The sequence below is a fragment of the Piliocolobus tephrosceles genome, chromosome 4 (assembly GCF_002776525.5).
Source record: "Piliocolobus tephrosceles isolate RC106 chromosome 4, ASM277652v3, whole genome shotgun sequence".
Classification (NCBI taxonomy): domain Eukaryota; kingdom Metazoa; phylum Chordata; class Mammalia; order Primates; family Cercopithecidae; genus Piliocolobus; species Piliocolobus tephrosceles.
Window position 1 is genome coordinate 178,098,560 of NC_045437.1, and position 20,216 is coordinate 178,118,775.

The 20,216-nt window shown below is 40.3% G+C and overlaps 1 protein-coding gene across 2 annotated transcripts in view; it reads right to left on the reverse strand.

Moving 5' to 3' along the window:
* LOC113219490 (prefoldin subunit 1) overlaps window positions 1–20,216 on the reverse strand; it is a 57,151-nt gene that overhangs the window by 18,455 nt on the left and 18,480 nt on the right. For both annotated transcript variants that reach the window (XM_031935502.1, XM_026454479.2), the window contains exon 3: window positions 18,475–18,559. In XM_031935502.1, the coding sequence (XP_031791362.1) occupies window positions 18,475–18,559 (85 nt within the window). The remainder of the gene's footprint in view (window positions 1–18,474; window positions 18,560–20,216) is intronic.

The window sequence follows — 20,216 nt, forward strand, 5'->3', positions numbered from 1 at the left end:
CCAAATTAAAAGAAAAAAACACCTTTTATCTTATAAGCACTTGGTAGCAATATGCTCAATCAGTAAACAGCTGCTGAGCATCCACCAGATGCAAATAATAAAACCCTGCATTAAGTATTTACTGTGTCAGGCACAGTACTAAGTGATCTGTATTATGTTACAAGGCAGGTACCTTTCATAAGGGGTAAGTGTTTATCCTCACCTCTAGCTTTCATTAGTTATGGTCCTGGCCTCCTCCATCTAGTCCAGGGAAGACTGGTGGCTTTTCTGACTGGCTTGTTTGGAAGAAGAAACAAAGGGGCTCGTCCCCTTCTACTCTGCCAGAAGCTGCTTGTTTGCAGAAGCCTCTTGTAAGTTTAACAAACAGGCTCTGCCTGCCTCTGCAGAGAAAGACCTGTGGTTGTCCTACACTTACAGAGATTTGTAGGGTAAGTCCATCTATCTGTATGCCTAAATCTGGATCAATATTAAAAACCCATGACTGCTGCATTCCTAAGCCACATTCTTCAACCTAATCTTTATTAATAGTAAAGGTAAAATATATAAAAAGATGGAATTTTTATATCCGTCTTTCAATTGGTTCCACTCTTGGGCAGGAAATAAAAGTTACTTATTGTCTCCCTCCATCCTAACACTTTCTTTTGCCATTTTACAGACGAGTGTATTTAGGCTTAAAAACACTGTATCAGTCCATTTTTGCATTACTGTAAAGGAATACCTGACACTGGGTAATTTATAAAGAAAAGAAGTTTAATTGGCTCATGGTTTCACAGGCTGTACAGGTATAGCACCAACATCTGCTCAGTTTCTGGTGAGGGCCTCAGAAGGCTTACAATCATGGTAGAAGGTGATGGCAAGCCAGTATGTCACATGGTGAAAATGAGGCAGAAGAGAGTGAGTGGGAGGTCCCAGACATTTAAACAACCAGACTTTGAGTGAACTGAGAACTCACTCATCACCAAGGGGATTGTGCTATGCCATTCATGAGGGATCTGCCCTCATGATCCAATCATCTCCCACCAGGCCCCACCTCCAACACTGGGGATCACATTTCTACATGAGATTTGGAGGAGACAAACATCCAAACCATACCAAACACTAAGTATGTCATTTATTCAAGATGATATTAAGTGGCAGTCAGGGTTCAAATTCATATTCATCTAATTCCAGAGTTCTTAATTACCATGCCAAAGCATTATGCTGTGCATATCAGAGCAAAGACAAGCTGTATCTTTTACTTACTAAGAATCTTAAAGATGAACTTAAAAAATATTCTAAAGGTTGAAGCTTTTCTTAGTACATATTTGGATCTCACAGAGGGGACTAGGCGTGGTGAGTCATGCCTGTAATCCCAATACTTTCGGAGGCTGAAGTGGGAGGACTGCTCAAGGCCAAGTTCGTGACCAGCCTGGGCAACATAGGGAGACTCTGTCTTTACAAAAAAAAAAAATTAATTATCTGAGCATGGTAGCCTGCGCCTATAGTCTCAGCTACTGAGGAGACTGAAGTAGGAGGAACACCTGAGCCCAGGAGTTCCAGGCTGCACTGAGCTATGATCACGCCACGCCACTGCACTCCAGCCTGGGTGACAAAGCAAAACCTCATCTCCAAAAAATAAAGTAAAATTTAAAATTCATTTTAAAGAGGGTAGCCGTGTGTGTGTACATACTATGTTGAGTATATATAGGGAACAGTAAAGGTATTAACATAAAATCCTCTTAGGGATCTTTTAACCTTCAAAACTAGTTCAAAACTCGTAGGCATCTTTGCTTCTGCCCATCTTAGTACCTACCTTCCTCAAATTTTACTCAAGATTCCACAGATCCATGGCAGACTTTTTATCTGCTATACTTTAAAAGGACTGTGTTCAGGCACCCCCTCCCTGCAGTGTTGTCCATATACAAAGCACTCAGCTCTGAGCCTAACTTGATGTCAGTCTCTATCTCCTGCAGTCCCTCCCAGGGAAAACAAACCAGCTTCCCTCAGCCAGTCAGGCCTAACTCCAGGGGGAGTGCTAGTAAGGAAGGCCACAAAGCACTTGCAACTCAGGTCTAACAGAACTGACCACTTCTACTGCCAGCCTCTTGCTTGGACAGCCCATGAAAAAGCAGTCCCCTTACCACCAAGGGAGTTGACAGCAACCCTTCAGCCTGGCCCCGTATCAGCAGACGGTTACCCATCTGGGTATTCACTCAGTTATTTGGACTCAAAATGGATGCTGTCCACACCTCTGTGGTCCTGCTGCAGTGACCCAGGGCTCAGTCCACAAACCCTGTCCCTTCTCCAGCTATATTTTTCCCTTAGTTGACCCAAGCTAGTTCTATGACTTGAAATGCCTTCTATAAACTGGCAATTTGTAGACAATTCTCTATTTTATTTCGCTAGTCCAGAGTTCCAGATTCATATATCCAACTGTCTATTCCACATCTTTACTTGGGTGTCTAACAGTAATTTCAAAGGTAAAGGCCCAAACCAAACTTTCAATTTTCTTTAAAAATTAGTTTCGGGAAAAAAAAAATTTTAGTTTCAAAACTTGAAGACTGACTAGGTAACACTGATCTATGAATTAGCAGTAGCACATTTGTTCCTATAAACCTGGGGAATGTCTGCAGCAGGACGTTCCCTCTGTGGAGCCCAGGACACATGGAATGCTGAGTGGAAACCACACTGAATGAATAGCATTGGGACTTAGAACAGCTACTTGCATAGAACAAGCAGTACTTAGAAAAAGTGAGTAGAAGCAATGCTAATTTCATTCACTTTAATTCCTTTCCCTTAGATCTTTCCAGCCTCACTTCCCACTCACTCATTTCCCCATGGACGGTTACTCCATTGCAACCACCACTCCACTTCCAGACTTTTGTCCACACTATTCCTTGATTTGAAATGCCCTCCCCTCTGCCCTAGCCCCACCTAGCAAACTTCTAGCTGACCTTCAAGGCCCAGGTGAAATGCCTGCTCTCCCATGAACCCATTCCAGATCTCTCGTGGAGAATGAGTGACATATGGGGAAGGAAGAGGAAGAAGAGGGGGAGCATTTGGGCCTTAATCACAGGTCCAAAACTTCAGTTTTTTCACCTCTCTTCTTTTATTCCTATACCCAGTCACCTTGGTTCTACCTTAAAATACATCCAGAGTCTGATCACCTCCACTGTCACCATCCTGGTCCAACCCACCAACATCTCTCACCTGGATAATGCAGCAGCCTATCATTAAACTAGGGAGTAACCCAGGTTTGTGACTTGAGAAATATCTAAAAGCAGGCATTTCAAAGCCTGCAATGTCTACCTGCTCAGATCCCAAAGCTATGGGTAAATACCTCAATCTTCACCGATGTATGCTTTCCCAAGACATTTGCATGGCATCTCGCCCCAACAAACCCCCAGGATCTCTAATAAAAACAATCCTTGTTTACCTTTGGTGTTAAAGTAATCAGGTTTAGACACCCCTCCTTCCCCAAAATAAGAACTGCAAAGGAAAGGATTTTGGATGAGATTTCAGAACACGAAAATCAATAAACTTCAGAATACAAAAGTCAATAAGCCCTCAGGTGAGTCAACACAGAATGTGGAGCACGCGCACACACCTACACACACACACACTCCCCTAAAAATTTGCTCCTAGTTTTCACACATTCCACCACTAGAAAATTGTACACAGCAGGGGATAGGAAAGGCATTTAAATCATTCCTTCGGTGATCATCAACAGCTTTACAAGCAAGTACTAGACTGCTGTCTCTATAGAGAGCTGTTTCTATTATTATGAAGAAGTTAAGGCACAGAGAGGTCAAGAGTCAAATCAAAGCAGAGCTTTATGCTGGTGGTGTGGGTTAAAGTTTAAATGCAGGTGTACTGGAGTCACACATGCAGTTATTTTATCAAACCACCTGACTCTCTGAACACTGAGTTAGGGAAGAGTAGTAAATAGAAATATTCTTATTCACACACTAACTCCCCCCATTTCCAACCACCACACTCACTCTCACTCTCTCACAAGCTAAATGTACATTTCCATTGTCAAAAGCCACATTAAAAGGTCAGCAGAAGACCACAATTGTCTGGTTAATCTCTAGCACAACCGCTGAATCCCAGCATGCTCTTTGAGCCCCCAGGCTCTGGCTCCACACTAAGTGAATGTGGGTGCATGAGCCCTGTGGGGTTTGAGAAAAGGGAGAGCTCAAACAATGTTCTCATGAGCACTTTAAACAAAAAATCCATTCAACAAGAATGGCACCATGTTCTTTTTGCCCTTTCTCCCCAGGAACTAAATTAAACAGATTACAGACAGTAGCCAGGGCTGGCCTTAGAACCACCTCCCCCTTATTTGTTATTTTTAGCAATTCAGTCCGACAACGCCCGACAACTAAACAGGCCTAGAATAGCTAAAGGGAGGGGGGATTATCAGATACTACCAGCAAAAAAAACACTAGTCATCACTTCCTCCAACCCTAAGGAAGAATCATTTTCCATGTCTTTATAGCATCACAGAGTTTGAGCCTTTAGAGTTTCATATAAAAACAGACTACGTATAAAACATCAATGGAAACCGATAATGTTTCCTGACCTGGAAGTATTGTTCCACCCCCACATGAGTTTTCTTAAAAACAAAAGCAGAATCAAATGAACTAAATTGTTTTACACAAAGGTTAGGAGTACAATGCATCTGTGTCCATTCTGGAAAAACTTCCTCACAAGATGACTATGTAACCAAAAGAATAGCTTTGTGAACAGTGATGGAATTCAAATATTTCGATTATGCTGGCAGCAGGTAAGAGACTGGAAGCAAAACAAAGTGAGCTGGGAGAAACCTCAAATTAGTCGTAATTAGCAACATAGCATCGTCCCTAGTCATTCTATTTACAAATGAAATAATATAGCAAAAATCATTTGAAAAATGAATAAAATGGTAAGATAAAAATGGTAAAAGCTCTATGAAAATGGTGTAACTGTTTGCATCAGCAGATAAACTAAAATTCACAAAAAATGTTATAAAAATAAATAAGATACAATTCATTAAAAAGTTCACGAACAGGATGGGCACAGTGGCTCACACCTGTAATCCCAGCACTTTGGGAGGCCAAGGTGGACAGACCACTTGAGGCTAGGAGTTCAAGACCAGCCTGGCCAAGGTGGTGAAACCCCATCTCTATCAAAATACAAAAATTAGCCAGTTACGGTGGCGCACCCTGTAGTCCCAGCTACTCAGGAGGCTGAGGCAGGAGAATCCTTTGAATCTGGGAGGCAGAGGCTGCAGTGAGCCAAGATTGCGCCACTGCACTCCAGCCCGGGTGACAGAGTAAGACTCCATCTCAACAACAACAACAAAAAAAGTTCATAAACACTCAAGGAATCTAAACACAGGAACATGCATGCTACTATTCTAAGTATCATATATTTTATAAGATAGGATAAAACACTATAAATGAATAAAGTGATGTCTTCCTGGGCATGTCTATTACGTATGTGGAGTTAAGCTATTCAGTTCTATCTGAAAATATATTTCCAAAACAAGATGATGCCTAATGTAGTTTACCTTTAAGCCATTACATGGATATCTCTGTAATTTAAATGACTGCAAAGGTATCAAAAGAGATACCATCACCTTGAATTACATTTTAGATATAGGTAGATAACTACTTTCATTTTAGCTTCAAAAATAGGATTCCAAATAACTTTCTATTTTTTATATATTTTTTGAGATGGGGGTCTCACTCTGTCACCCAGGCTGGAGTACAGTGGCGCTATCAAGGCTCACTGCAATCCTCCCATCTCAGTCTCTGCAGTAGCTGGGACCACAGGCATGCACCACCATGCCCAGATATTTTTTAAATTATTTGTAGAGATGAGGTCTCACTTTGTTGCCCGGGCTGGTCTCGAACTCCAGGGCTCAAAAGATCTGTCTGCCTCAGCCTCCCAAAGTGCTGGGATTATAGGTATGAGCCATGGCACCCAGCCTCATTAACTTTTTTTTTTTTTTTGAGATGGAGTTTCACTCTTGTTGCCCAGGCTGGAGTGCAATGGCATGATCTCGGCTCACCGCAACCTCTACCTCCCGGGTTCAAGCGATTCTCCTGCCTCAGCCTCCCGAATAGCAGGGATTACAGGCATGCACCACCACGCCTGGCTAATTTTGTATTTTTAGTAGAGACGGCATTTCTCCATGTTGGTCAGGCTGGTCTCGAACTCCTGACCTCAGGTGATCTGCACCCCCCCTCGGCCTCCCAAAATGCTGGGATTATAGGCGTGAGGCACTGTGACCCGCCTTTAACTTTTTAAATTAAGACAATGATCTGGACAAAGGAAATTGTTTTTGTTTTGTTTTGCTTTCTTCCATCTTTTCATTTTAAGGAGGCATTTTTGCTCCTAAAATGATAACTCAGGGCCGGGCGCAGTGGCTCAAGCCTGTAATCCCAGCACTTTGGGAGGCCGAGACAGGCGGATAACAAGGTCAGGAGCTCGAGACCATCCTGGCTAATATGGTGAAACCCCGTCTCTACTGAAAAATACAAAAAACTAGCCGGGCGAGGTGGCGGGCGCCTGTAGTCCCAGCTACTCGGGAGGCTGAGGCAGGAGAATGGTGTAAACCCCGGGGGCAGAGCTTGCAGTGAGCTGAGATCTGGCCACTGCACTCCAGCCTGGGCAACAGAGCGAGACTCCGTCTCAAAAAAAAAAAAAAATGATAACTTAGAAAAAGACCAAGATTATAACAATAAACTTAATAGAAGTGACTGGAGTGACCCTAGAGATCTTCTAATCCAATATTCTCATTTTATAGATGAGGAAACTGAGGCTTAGAGAACAGTAAGAGTTAGAATGAAGAACTCCTAAATTTTTTTTTTTTTTTTGAGATGGAGTCTCGCTCTGTCGCCCAGGCTGGAGTGCAGTAACCAGATCTCAGCTCATTGCAAGCTCTGCCTCCCGGGTTTACGCCATTCTCCTGCCTCAGCCTCCCAAGTAGCTGGGACTACAGGCGCCCGCCACCTCACCTGGCTAGCTTTTTTGTTTTTAGTAGAGACGAGGTTTCACCGTGTTAGCCAGGATGGTCTTGATCTCCGGACCTCGTGATCCACCCATCTCGGCCTCCCAAAGTGCTGGGATTATAGACTTGAGCCACCATGCCCGGCCAGGAACTCCTAAATTAACATAAGGCTTTTAAAATTAGGAATTTAGGGTAATGAACGCTCTGTTGTAAATCTAGTAGACTTGGAAATTCTATTTATGGCTGAAATGTCAACCTTTCCTTGGATCTTTTTCTGAGCTGACGTGTAGCATGCTTATTAATAAAGGTGTGGCCTTCCCCACATGGAGTACTGAACTTGCTTTTTATGGCCAGTATCTATTACTTCAGGTTGGAGGACTCCTGTGATGTGAGAACAGAGACTGATCAGAGTAAGAATCTAGGATAAGGAAAAGTGCCCTGATTCACTTGGCAAGGAAGTATGTAATGACATGAAAGAAAATCCAAAGTCTAACTCATTAAAACAAATCATTCTCTAGGCAGCCTGAAAATGATTTGAGGAATCCAGGCATGGGAGGGAGGAGGCTAAGGACATATGGTTAGACAGGGAAGATTACAGACCATATAAAGCGTGTAACAATGAAGGCTGAGGTCAACAACTCCCTAAAGCATTCAAAGGAATAGTTGGGTGTGGGGACAGATAAGTATTCCAAGGAGAGCAACAAGCACTCAATGTATCCAAGAAGAAAAGAATAACTGAAACAAGATGCAAAAAGCTGAAATCTGGGCTAACTGGAATGCAAATCCAATTATCTTAAGTCTCTCATCTTAATCATAAAATGAAGATGCCCCATCAGGGAACAGATCAAATCAAGGGTGTATGAATGTGTGTGCTAAATATCTGTAATATATATTTCAAGATAAATAAGAAAGGCTATCCAGTTAAAGGAACCAATCTATGGGTCAGGCACAATAGTTTGTGCCTGTAATCCCAGCACTTTGGGAGGCTGCGGCGGGCAGATCACGGGTTCAGGAAATCAAGACCATCCTGGTTAACACGGTGAAACTCCGTCTCTACTAAAAATACAAAAAATTAGCCGGGAATGGTGGCAGGCACCTGTAGTCCCAGCTACTTGGGAGGCTGAGGCAGGAGAATGGCATGAACCCGGGAAGTGGAACTTGCAGTGAGCTGAGATTGAGCCACTCCACTTCAGCCTGGGTGACAGAGCGAAAAGCAAGACTCGATCTAAAAAAAAAAAAAAAAAAAAAAAAGAACCAATCTATTTGAACTCTTATATCTGAGTTCTCATCAGATCTAAAATACTTCTATGAAGGAAATAAAATGCATCACAGATGCTTTATATTTGAGCAAATTTTAGCATTTGGATCATAACATACACACTGAATAAGGCATTACAATATTAATAAGAAAAAATGCTCACACAGAAAAAGAGCATATACGGTGGGTTTTTTCAGACCCATACCAGCTCTTCTCTGAAAGCCACAAAGGAGGATTCTGCAGCTACATTAAGCCCTAAGACATCAGGACATAGAGACTATATATAGCTCATGATAAACGCTGGGGTTTCCAACCAGCAGGCTCTCTCAGACTGAAGTCCTAAATAACTGAAAACTATTTTAAAACAAACATCCATTTTTATAAATGTTAAGAATGCAAATGAGCTCTATAAAGAGATAAGTACTCATGTTTGAAATCCCAATGTATGCACAATAAGAGAAATCACTTCACCCAAGACTCTCCAAGTCAAAACAACATACAAAAGAGATTAATTTTACATCTTGCATTGATTTCTAAGATAAAAATTTTAAAAAGACATCCATAAGTGTCTAGCTATCCAGCTACTACAGAAGGTAGGAAATCAACAAGCTAATTTTAACCATCAGGAGTATAGACGTTTTATACTTCCTTCCAGGATGCAAGCTCTCCTGGAGTGTGGGTGGAGGGTAGTTTCTGAAAATTATCTTAGCAAGATGCTAAGATAAACTGTAAAAATATTCTATGAGAATACCTTCACTTGTTAAGAACAAAAATGGACTGTCTAGATACATAAATTGTGGTACTTCTATATGACGGAACACTTTGCAGCAATGAAATGAACAACTCACAATCTCAAGAGATAACACGATGTACTTCACAAACACAATGTGGAGCGAAAGAAGTGAGGCAAAACAATCGTGATTTTGTTCACGTAAAGTTCAGCAACAAGCTAAATTATATATATGTACACACACATATACATATAATATATATACATTATATGTATATACATAAAATATTTATGTACATATTTATGTACATATATTTATGTACATAAAATATATATATTTTTTGGTTTGTTGTTGTTGTTGTTTTTTGAGATGGAGTCTTGCTGTGACACCCAGGGTGGAGTGTAATAGCGTGATCTTGGCTCACTGCAACCTCCACCGCCAGGGTTCAAGCGATTCTCCTGCCCCAGCCTCCCGAGCAGCTGGGACTACAGGTGTGCGCCACCAGGCCCAGCTAATTTTTGTATTTTTAGTAGAGACAGGATTTCACCATATTGGCCAGGCTGGCCTCGAACTCTTGACCTCAGGTGATCTGCCTGCCTCAGCCTCACAAAGTGCTGGGATTACAGGCATCAGCCACTGTGCCCAGCCTAAATTATGTTATTTTATAGATACATCCATAGGTAGCAAAACCATCTTTTTTTTCTTTGAGACGGAGTCTTGCTCTGTCACCAGGCTAGAGTGCAGTGGCGTGATCTTGGCTCACTGCAACCTCTACCTCCCGGGTTCAAGCAATTCTCTACCTCAGCCTCCCGAGTAGCTGGGATTACAGGCGCCCACCACCATGCCCAGATAATTTTTGTAGTTTTAGTAGAGACGGGGGTTTCATCATCTTGGCCAGGCTGGTCTTGAACTCCTGACCTCGTGATCCACCCACCTCAGCCTCTCAAAGTGCTGAGATTACAGGCGTGAGCCACCGTGCCTTGCAGTACGTAAAACCATATTTTTTAAAAAGGAAAATATTTTTAAATATTTTTTAAAAAGGAAATAATCACAAAAGTTAGGGTAGTAGTTACTTGGTGGGAGAGGCAGGCAGGGATGGCATATGATTAGGCAGTGATAACAAGGAGGGTTCTGGTTTCCTGACAACATTTGATTTATTGGCCTGGATAACTGACGTGTTTGTTTTATAATTATTAAGCTATATATGTTATTTAACACATTTCTTAAATGCTACATTTCAATAAAAAAATTAATGACTAAATTTTTAATGGATTACAAACTTAGAGATATGCAAGCAGACGAACTGCCGGGCACATTTCTTGTTTAATGTTTTAAAAACATTCTGTCGGCCGGGCACGGTGGCTCAAGCCTGTAATCCCAGCACTTTGGGAGGCCGAGACGGGCCGGGCGGATCACGAGGTCAGGAGATCGAGACCATCCTGGCTAACACGGAGAAACCCCGTCTCTACTAAAAAATACAAAAAATCAGCCGGGCGTGGTGGCAGGCACCTGTAGTCCCAGTCACTTAGGAGGCTGAGGCAGGAGAATGGCGTAAACCCAGGAGGCGGAGCTTGCAGTGAGCTGAGATCCGGCCACTGCACTCCAGCCTGGGCGACAGAGCGAGACTCCATCTCAAAAAAAAAGAAAGAAGGAAGGAAGGGAGGGAGGGAGGGAGGAAAACAGAGGTAAGAATCAGTGTCTATAATATAGTAGAGTCCACCTGACATTACCTCCAAATGGGGGCTCCTACTATATACACCAACAGTACCAGCTCAAAAATGCCATACTTAGGGCAAAACTGGACATCCATCCAAATGCCTACCAGTCACCACCCATGCGATGGAAAAAATGGTCCTCAACAGGCAGAGTAAAATTTCCTCAATCATGGGAAACCCTCCAAAGCATGTTCTCATCAGAGTATCAAACCTAAGCCAACTGCAGAGTGTCACAGGCACCTCCTATCCTGTTCTCTCACCGCCATTCTTCCTATTTATTTCAGGAACCACTGTCTGACCAAAATTGTCATTTCTGTGGAAGAGCTGGGACTTTACACTTCAAGACTTTTACACAGCTTTTAGATTTTACATATGATATGGGCTGGGAAGTTATTTCAACAACCCTGGGATTGCAACATTCTGCATCAGAAGTGGCGCTAAGCAGGCCAGAATGTCCTGGGTTTCCTTATTCTTATTCTGTTGCTGCTGAGCTAACAAGGGTGGTGGAAGGAGTGGTAACCATGTTGCAGACAGAGGAGAAGGAAGCTGGTTAACCTGTATATGCATGTGCCTAAAATATAAAAGACTTAGGTTGAAGCAGTAACCGTTTGGCCCCCACCTGGAACAACAACAACAAAAAAAAACGTAAGGCAATGGTGGCAAAAAATGTGTTCAAATGTATCATTGAAAGTTTACATTTACCTCAAGAATTCCCAATAGTTGAGATTCAGAAGATCAGGAGCTGATCTCTAGATCATCTGAATGCTGATTTAAATTTTCCTAACTACAAAAGAGTCCCATTAATTATTTCCTGCTTACCTCCAAAAAGGTTAGCAAAAATAGAGGATGGATTTCCCACTCTTTAGAAGATACAGATCTCCTCAATCTATATCAACAGTTTTAACTCAACTTTAAAACTGATTTTGTCAAAAAAGACTTCTACTTTCTCTTTGTGCCAATCAATGTTAAACATTATAAAAAGAAAATTATTTTACAAAGACAGATGAGACTCATGTCATAATTCCAAATCACAGTTGTAGTCATGCTATTTTCTAATAATTACGCTTGGGTACTTTTCAAACAACAAGTACTGTATTAGGTATTATGCACTCAGTACCTTCTTTAGAAAGTTATTATCAGTATTTTTTTAAAATAGAAAATTTCCTCAAAAAATGACAAAAATAACATGGTTACTCTATCATATTATATTAAAGCCACCATTTTGTATTTTCTCATGAATAGGATCAGCTTCATTGGTCTAATCACGGTTAGGATGTATTCTCTTCCAGAATTTGATCTATCACCTTTATAATGAAAAATTAAATCTACATATATTGTGCGCCTGTTATGAAAATACTTCCCAATTAATCCCATTAAAGTGATGATGGCCTGAAGAACAGTCTAACATAGGGGTATTAAAATGTAAAAAGAGGTAGGGAACAGTGGCTCATGCTTAGCACTTTAGGAGGCTGAAGCAGCTGGATCACCCAGTAGTTCAAGATCAGCCTGGCCAACATGGTGAAACCCAGTCTCTACTAAAAATATAAAAATTAGCCCAGGCACCTGTAATCCCAGCTACTTGGGAGGCTGAGGCAGGGGAATCACTTAAACCTGGGACACGGAGATTGCAGTGAGCCGAGATTGCAGTGAGCCGAGATCGCGATACCGCACTCCAGCCTGGGTAACAGAGCAAGACTTCGTCTCAAAAAAAAAAAAAAAAGTAAAAGGAAGTTATTTTTTTCTTTATTCTTTGTACAATCCATAGGTTCAACAAAGAAGTTCTAAGGAAAAAAAGACAGTAACACTATCTTCCCACCATTAAGACAGTGCTTGTGATTACTCTGCTAATAAGAAATATGCTTCCCTATCAAGATTAACATGAGGGCAAGTAGGACCTCCACCCCTGCCTATAAGAGACAAGGGCCAGCAGATGAGGCCACTTGGCTGGCTGATGACATAGGGCACAGCATGACAAAGCTATAAAAAGCTACACAAATTCTAGGTAAGCTTTGCACTCATAAAGACCAGAAAAATGAAATCAGGAGAGGGCAAGTATAAAGAAACAGAAAGAACAAAGCTGGGTAAAAGGGAACCTAGCAAATACTAATGAAAATGGGCTATCAGATTAGAGAACCTGAATCAGACCAGCACCTATGTCATGGAAAACGTTTGGTCCTCCTGCCATCTACACAAACTGTGGGTAGAGGGTGGGGAAGCATACTCAGTGGGCCAAATCAGTAAAACAAGTTAATAGCTTTGATCAAAAACTGGAACTCTGACCCCAACCAACATGAACCTTACTCTTTCAGAGAAGAAAACACGGTAAATAGAAATAGCCTGGCCTTTGTCTACAGAGTTGGGTATAAAATGTGCCTCCCCAACTTAATACAGGGTATCTCAGGAGAGAAACTGATGATGATGATGACAACGACGATAATTAAAGAGGATTAAAATGAAGTAGATTAGACTGGCAAGAAACACTAGGTCTAGAAGAAGAGACTGCAGATTTTGAATGAGGAGAACACCAAGGACTTGGGGAAAATCATTGAGAGCTCTAAATCTGTATCAAGCTTCCAAAGTAATAGGAAACCATATTTATGATTTACTCAACTTGTGAGAGTTCATATTTCCAAATCTCTACAATGTGCTAAGAAACTAACAGAGTAAACAGAGAACACAAGAAAGAAGCACCTAACTTAAGACTGAGGAATCAGAAAATGCTTCTCAGGAGAAGTAACTCTATACTAAGATCTGAAGGATTAGTAGATGGAGTTGATAAAGGCAGAAGGAGGAAGTTCCCAAGTAAAGATAACTACTTTTCAAAGATCTAGTAGAATGAAAAAAGAGTAAGCTCCAAAGACTGAGAGTATTGGCCGAGCGCTGTGGCTCATGCCTCTAATCCTAGCACTCTGCAAGGCAGAGGTGGGTGGAACACCTGAGGTCAGGAGTTCAAGACCAGTCTGGCCAACATGTGAAATCCTGTCTCTACTAAAAATACAAAAATTAGCTGGGCATGGTAGCACACACCTGTAATCCCAGCTACTCAGGGGCCTAAGGCAGGAGAATTGTTCCAACCCAGGAGGCAGAGGTTGCTGTGAGGCAAGATAGCACCACTGCACTCCCACCTGCACGACAGAGTAAGACACTGTCTCAAAAAAAAAAAAAAAGAAAGAAAGAAAGACTGAGAAGAATGGTTTTGCATGGCTAAATCATACAGTGTAAGAGAAGGCAGAAGAAAAGAGAGGGATGAGAGAAATAAACAGAAATCATATCTTTAAAGGCCTTCACGGTATGTCAAAAAGTTTGAACTGGTTGGGTGGAATGGATCACTCACACCTATAATCCTAGCACTTTGGGAGGCCGAGGCGGGTGGATCACCCAAGGTCAGGAGTTCGAGACCAGACTGGCCAAAATGTTGAAACCTTGTCTCTACTAAAAATACAAAAAAATTAGCTGGTTATGGTGGCACATGCCTGTAGTCCCAGCTACTCAGGAGGCTGAGGCAGGAGAATCACTTGTACCCAAGATGGAGGTTGTAGTGAGCCAAGATCGTGCCATTGCATTCCAGCCCGAGCAACAAGAGCAAAACTCCATCTCAAAAAAATAGTTTGAACTTAACCCTAAGAACAACAATTGGTTTTACATGAGAGTAATATGACCAGATTTAACATTTTAGAAAGGTCATTCTAACTTAAATACGCTAAAAGAACTGAATGAGAGAAAGCTGGACATGCTAAAATCAGTTAATATCCTACTGTAGATGGTGGTAGCAGCCAGTTTAAAGGTGGGAAAAAATTCCAAAAGGAAATACCATTAATAAACAAAATAAGAAAGAAGTAATCTTCAGAAATACAAATTTTCCAGAATTTATTTTAAAAAAAACACTAATCCTCAGACTCAGGAAACCCAACAAATTCTGAGTAAGATAAAGAAAAAAATATTAGCCACGCGTGGTGGCGTGCCTGTGGTCTCAGCTACTTGGAAGGCTGAGGTGGGAGGATTGCTTAAGCCTGGGAGGTGGAGGCTGCAGTGAGCTGAGATCACCCAACTGCAAGCCAACCTGAGTGACAGAGTGAGACCCATCTCAAATTTTTAAAAAATACATTAAAATAAAAAGGAATAAATTGACACCTAAACACATCCCAGAGAAACTACAAAGCATGAAAGACATAGACAAGTAAAAACAGGTAGAGAGAAAAGACAAATTAACAACAATTAGACTAACAGATGACTTCTTAACAGCAACAGTGGAAGCCACAAGTCAGTAGAATGGTTATCTTTAAAAGAGCTGAGAGGTCGGGTGCTGTGGCTCACATCTGTAATCCCAGCACTTTGGGAGGCTGAGGTGGGTGGATCACGAGGTCAGGAGTTCAAGACCAGCCTGGCCAACATGGTGAAACCCTGTCTCTACTAAAAATACAAAAAGTAGCCAGGCATGGTGGCTGTAATCCCAGCTACTCGGGAGGCTGATGCAGGAGAATCGCTTGAACCCAGAAGGCAGAGGCTGCATTGAGCCAAGATCATGCCACTGCACTCCACCCTAGACAACAGAGCAAGACGCCATCTCAAAACAAAAAATAAATGAATATAAAGAGAAGAGCTGAGAAATTCCTAATATAAAACAGAATAAAACACATGCTCCAGTCGGCCGTGGTGACTCACAACTGTAATCCCAGCACTTTGGGAGGCCAAGGTGGGTGGATCACGAGATCAGGATTCGAGACCAGCCTGGCCAACATAGTGAAACTCCGTCTCTACTAAAAATACAAAAATTAGCCAGATGTGGTGGGCCTGTAGTCCCAGGTACTCAGGAGGCTGAGGCAGAAGAATCGCTTGAACCTGGGAGGCAGAGGTTGCGGTGAGCCAAGAAGCACCACTGGACTCCAGCCTAGGCGACAGAATGAGACTCCATCTCAAAAAAAGCAAAAACAACAACAACAACAAAAAAAATAAGCTCCAAACTTTGTATACGGTAATAACAAGCACTTGCCCCCAACACTGTAGTCTCTAAATATCACTGCCCACTAAACTGACAGACTGAGGAGAAACTGATAAACACTGTCATAGAAGAAGATTCATCACATCCCGCAGTAAGCAGATGATATGAATAAGCAGATGATAATTCAGTAAGATACATAGAAAATTTGAACACCACAATTAACAGTGTATATGCGCATGAGTGCATATGTGGGGGTGTGCTGAAGTAATAAAACTATAAAGTTGTGGCAGTGGAAAAGTATAGGATTGTTTCAGGGAAGAGAGGGGAGTATACACTGGGTGATACTGTTAAATGTTAGAAAAGTACTGGAGAATACACTAAATGCTGAAATAAGGCTCATGGTAAGGAGCCTATGATGATGGGAATCAGAAAAAAGAAATTGTGTATAAACTGGATTTACATTACTAAAGTAGAAAGATAAATTGTCAAATGATGGAAAACAGTATATATAGCATAATTCCTCTTTTAAAAAAATGTTGTGTATATGCATGTATGAATGTCTTTATATAAATATAGAAGTTTGGAATGATACAGAAACTGTAGAGGTGACATTTGGATGCACTGAGGGTGGAAAAACAGTAATATTTTCATTGTTTAATCATTTGTTTTATATTTTATTTTCTTTATTTATGGTGTACTTCTATTGCTTTTATAATGTAAATAACATGTAAAATGAAAAATTAAAAAAGAAAAAAGAACTTTCTAAAATATAAAATATTCTACCAGTATTTGAGACACTCAACAAAAGGAAACTTTTAGAAAATAAACTTCTTAATACTCACCAGAACTGAGCAGTACAGTATTGATAAAATCATCACCTGTGGCAATTTCACCTTGATAATTGGGGGTTTGTTTTTTTTTTTTTTTTTTTTTTTTTTGGTTTGTTTTTGTTGTTTTTTTCCCCCTAAAGAGACGAGGTCTTGCTACGTTGCCCAGGCTGCAGTGCCTCAGGCAATCCTCCTGCTTCAGCCTCCCACAGCTGGGACTACAAACATTTGCCACTGTGCCTGCTCTGCTGATTTTTTAATCATAAAAGTTAAAAACAAAAGTTAATATATATTTGTTACAATTTATTATCACAGAAATTATAAGAAAAAAATCAAGGCTGGGAGCGGTGGCTCATGCCTATAATCCCAGCACTTTGGGAGGCTGAGGCAGGCAGATCACCTGAGGTTGGGAGTTTGAGACCAGCCTGACCAACAAGGAGAAACCCTATCTCTACTAAAAATACAAAATTAGCAGGGCGTGGTAGTGCATGCCTGTAATCCCAGCTACTCGGGAGGCTGAGACAGGAGAATCGCTTGAAGCCGGGAGGTGGAGGTTGCGGTGAGCCATCACACCACTGCACTTCAGCCTGCGCAACAAGAGTGAAACTCCATCTCAAAAAAAAAAAAGAAAGAAAGAAAGAAAAAGAAAAAATCATTTACCCCTACGTCCCATCTAATTTCTTTAGGGGAAACAGTATTAACAATTTAATATATATCCTTACATATCATCTTCAATATTCATACACAAATGTTTGTTTTCATAAAGAGAATTGTATACACATTACCTCACTACTTATTTCATTAGGACAATTTTAAATATATTTACCAACAGTTGCAAAAATGCATTTTGTTTTATCTACATGAAATGATTTTGTTTGGGTTTTTAATTGTTTCTTATGAGTAAAAACACAAGATATCAAATTGAACCTCTTAAAACAGTTAAGCTGATTAAAATGTTAAAATAGGACACAACAATAACCTGGTTATCACAGGCTGTTTTTCCTTTACTTAGTTTTTTTGCTTTTTTGTCTTGTTTTTACAATATACTTTTCTAAGCTACAAATCTATTACCAAGTTTGTTTCAACTATCAGTAGTCAAAAATAAGCCTAAGTAATCTAAGATACTACATACTCCCAGGCCAGGCCAATTCAGTGAACCTAAGAAATCCTTGTTGTAGGTTGTAGCTCCCAAATTCAGCAGAGATGAGTTAGATTCTGATCCTCTGCCTCAAACAGTACTCACAGAAATTAGATGAAATGACCTATGAAGTCAATGTATCCACCCACATGTTGGGAAATCTTGGTCCGTAAGAAGTAATAACCAGCTTTTTGTCCAGTCTAACTTTTACTATACACAGGATGGGCCTTTCACCAAAGCCCAAGAAGAATATCTTACTAAAGGTCTTAATGTATAAATAAACTATAATAATAACAATAATAAAGTAGTATTTCCAAAGATTTGCTTACTGTTACCTATCATCTTTTTCCCTAGCTAAAAAGAAAAAATTGTTCTCATTGGAGCACTATCTTTCAGATAGCTAATTGGTTACAGCTTGCTACTTTGTCCTTATATAGAACCTAATTTAGGTTAAAGGAATTACAACGTGTAAAAAAGACCCTATACCAAGATCCTCTAAAATTTATCATTATTACCCACTCTCCTGCCTATCCACCACAATCCAATACATATGTGTTGTTTAAATATACATCACATTTTGTTTATGGTTTTTTTTTTTTTTTTTAAAGAATAAACACATTCAAGGGCAATGAACAAAATACATTCAGGTTAAAACCATCTCATCAAAATTCTCTACAGTTCCAAAGAAGAGACTATTCTTTTTCTTGTTTTGGTCTTATACACGCTATGAATATGAATATGACAGCTTCACGGCTCCAACGTAATTATAAAAAATAAAAATAGTATGACATTACTTTGGCAGGCAGGCATACATTTTCATTTAATATGACACAATAACATTACTACTTTCTCCCAAAAGTTAACTCCTATTGCCAATAAAAACTTACTTCTAGTTCTTTAATTTTTTCTTCTGCTATTTTCTGCTTCTCTAACAGCTGATTGTGAATTGCTTCCTTGGACTGAAGAATAAACCTATGAAACACAAGAATGTTGAAAATTAAGCCACATGACTATTGTATTCATCGAGATCAATAGCTACATACCACAAATATTGACCTGAACAAACTAAAAGGACAAATGCATATTAACATAATATGTCAAGCTCAGGAAACCACCACAAGTTTAAACCTTCCTGGCTGAGTAGGAATAAAGGCTTAAAAGTAGATTCTGCTTTCTTATTTAATATAGGAATCAGGCAGGGAACAGGGGTGCGGGCCTACAGTCCCAGATACTCAGGAGGCTGAGGTAGGAGGATTGTTTGAGCCCAGGTGTCTGAGGCTAGTCTGGGCAACATAGCAAGACCCTGTCTCATTAAAATAAAAAAGGGGTGGGGGTGGCGGGAGTTGGGCACAGTAGCTCACACCTGTAATCCCAGCACTTTGAGAGGCCGAGGCAGGAGGATTGCCTGAGCCTGGGAATTCAAGACCAGTCCAGGCAACATGATGAGACCCCATCTCTACAAAAAATAAATTTAAAATATTAGCCGGGCATAGTGGCACACGCCTGTAGTCCCAGCTACTCGGGAGGCTGAGGTGAGAGGATCAGTTGAGACTGGGATGTCAAGGCCGCAGCGAGCCATGATTGTGCTACTGCACTCCAGCTTGGGTAGCAGAGCAAGATCCTGTCTTAAAAACATAAAAAAAAAAAAAAGAAAGAAAGAAAGAAAAGAAAAGAAAATCAGGCTTCAAGTAGATTCATATGTAAAAGAAAAAATAATAAAGGAATAAAAATATATCATAGGCCAAAGAAAAGTCAACATACAAACAAAAAAAAACCCTATAAGTTTTGTTTTTTCAGTTATCTGTTTCAATTTTTATCTAGATATTTTTTAAACAATATTTGTAAAGTGGAGTGCCCCTCCATCTTTTTTTTTTGTTTAAAAAAAAAAAAAAAAAAAAAAGCAGCAGTAACTCATGACCTTTTAAAGTCACAATCAAGTACTGTTGTTAAGATCAATGCATTAGTGTTTATATGAGTTCCTCAAACAAAAAGCACTGTATAAGCCTTAGTATCTTTTATTATTATTTCCAGAGTGTATAGTACCTCTGAAAAGCTCAAAATGTACAAGTGGAAATTTTCAACTTTTTCCATTTTACTGTCAGGCACATTATTTGCCACTGATGAGAGTGGAAATATGGAGACGTTTTAAAAATTAACACTGAATCTGTTTCATGACTTTATGTTCACAATTCTTGCTGCAGGAAAAGGAAGAACAAACTTTTACGGCCTCAAGTAAGTGAACTGAAATATTTCCCCTCCACTGGAACCAAGGGAAGACCCCAGTTATGCAAATCTCTTTCAGGACTGTCTAAGGAAGCTAAAATAGATTTCAATTTAATATTGCAGTTAATTAAGCAAGACTTTTCTTCTCTTTGCACTAACAGAGTTCAGCAACAAAGAACTAAACATCATCTCTTAACAAAAAGCCAAACGAGGAAACATATCAAGGTAGCAACATGCAGTTTCCTCTGCCAACCCCACAAAAACATCATTGTGCCTAGGTGGGTTCTTATCAAGACAGTCTGTTATTATAGATATAAGACAAGTAAAAACAGACCAAAAAGGGCAATTAGCTATGCCCCAACCCCTGAAAGGAAACTGCCTTTTCCCCTCTTCTTCATAACTAAGC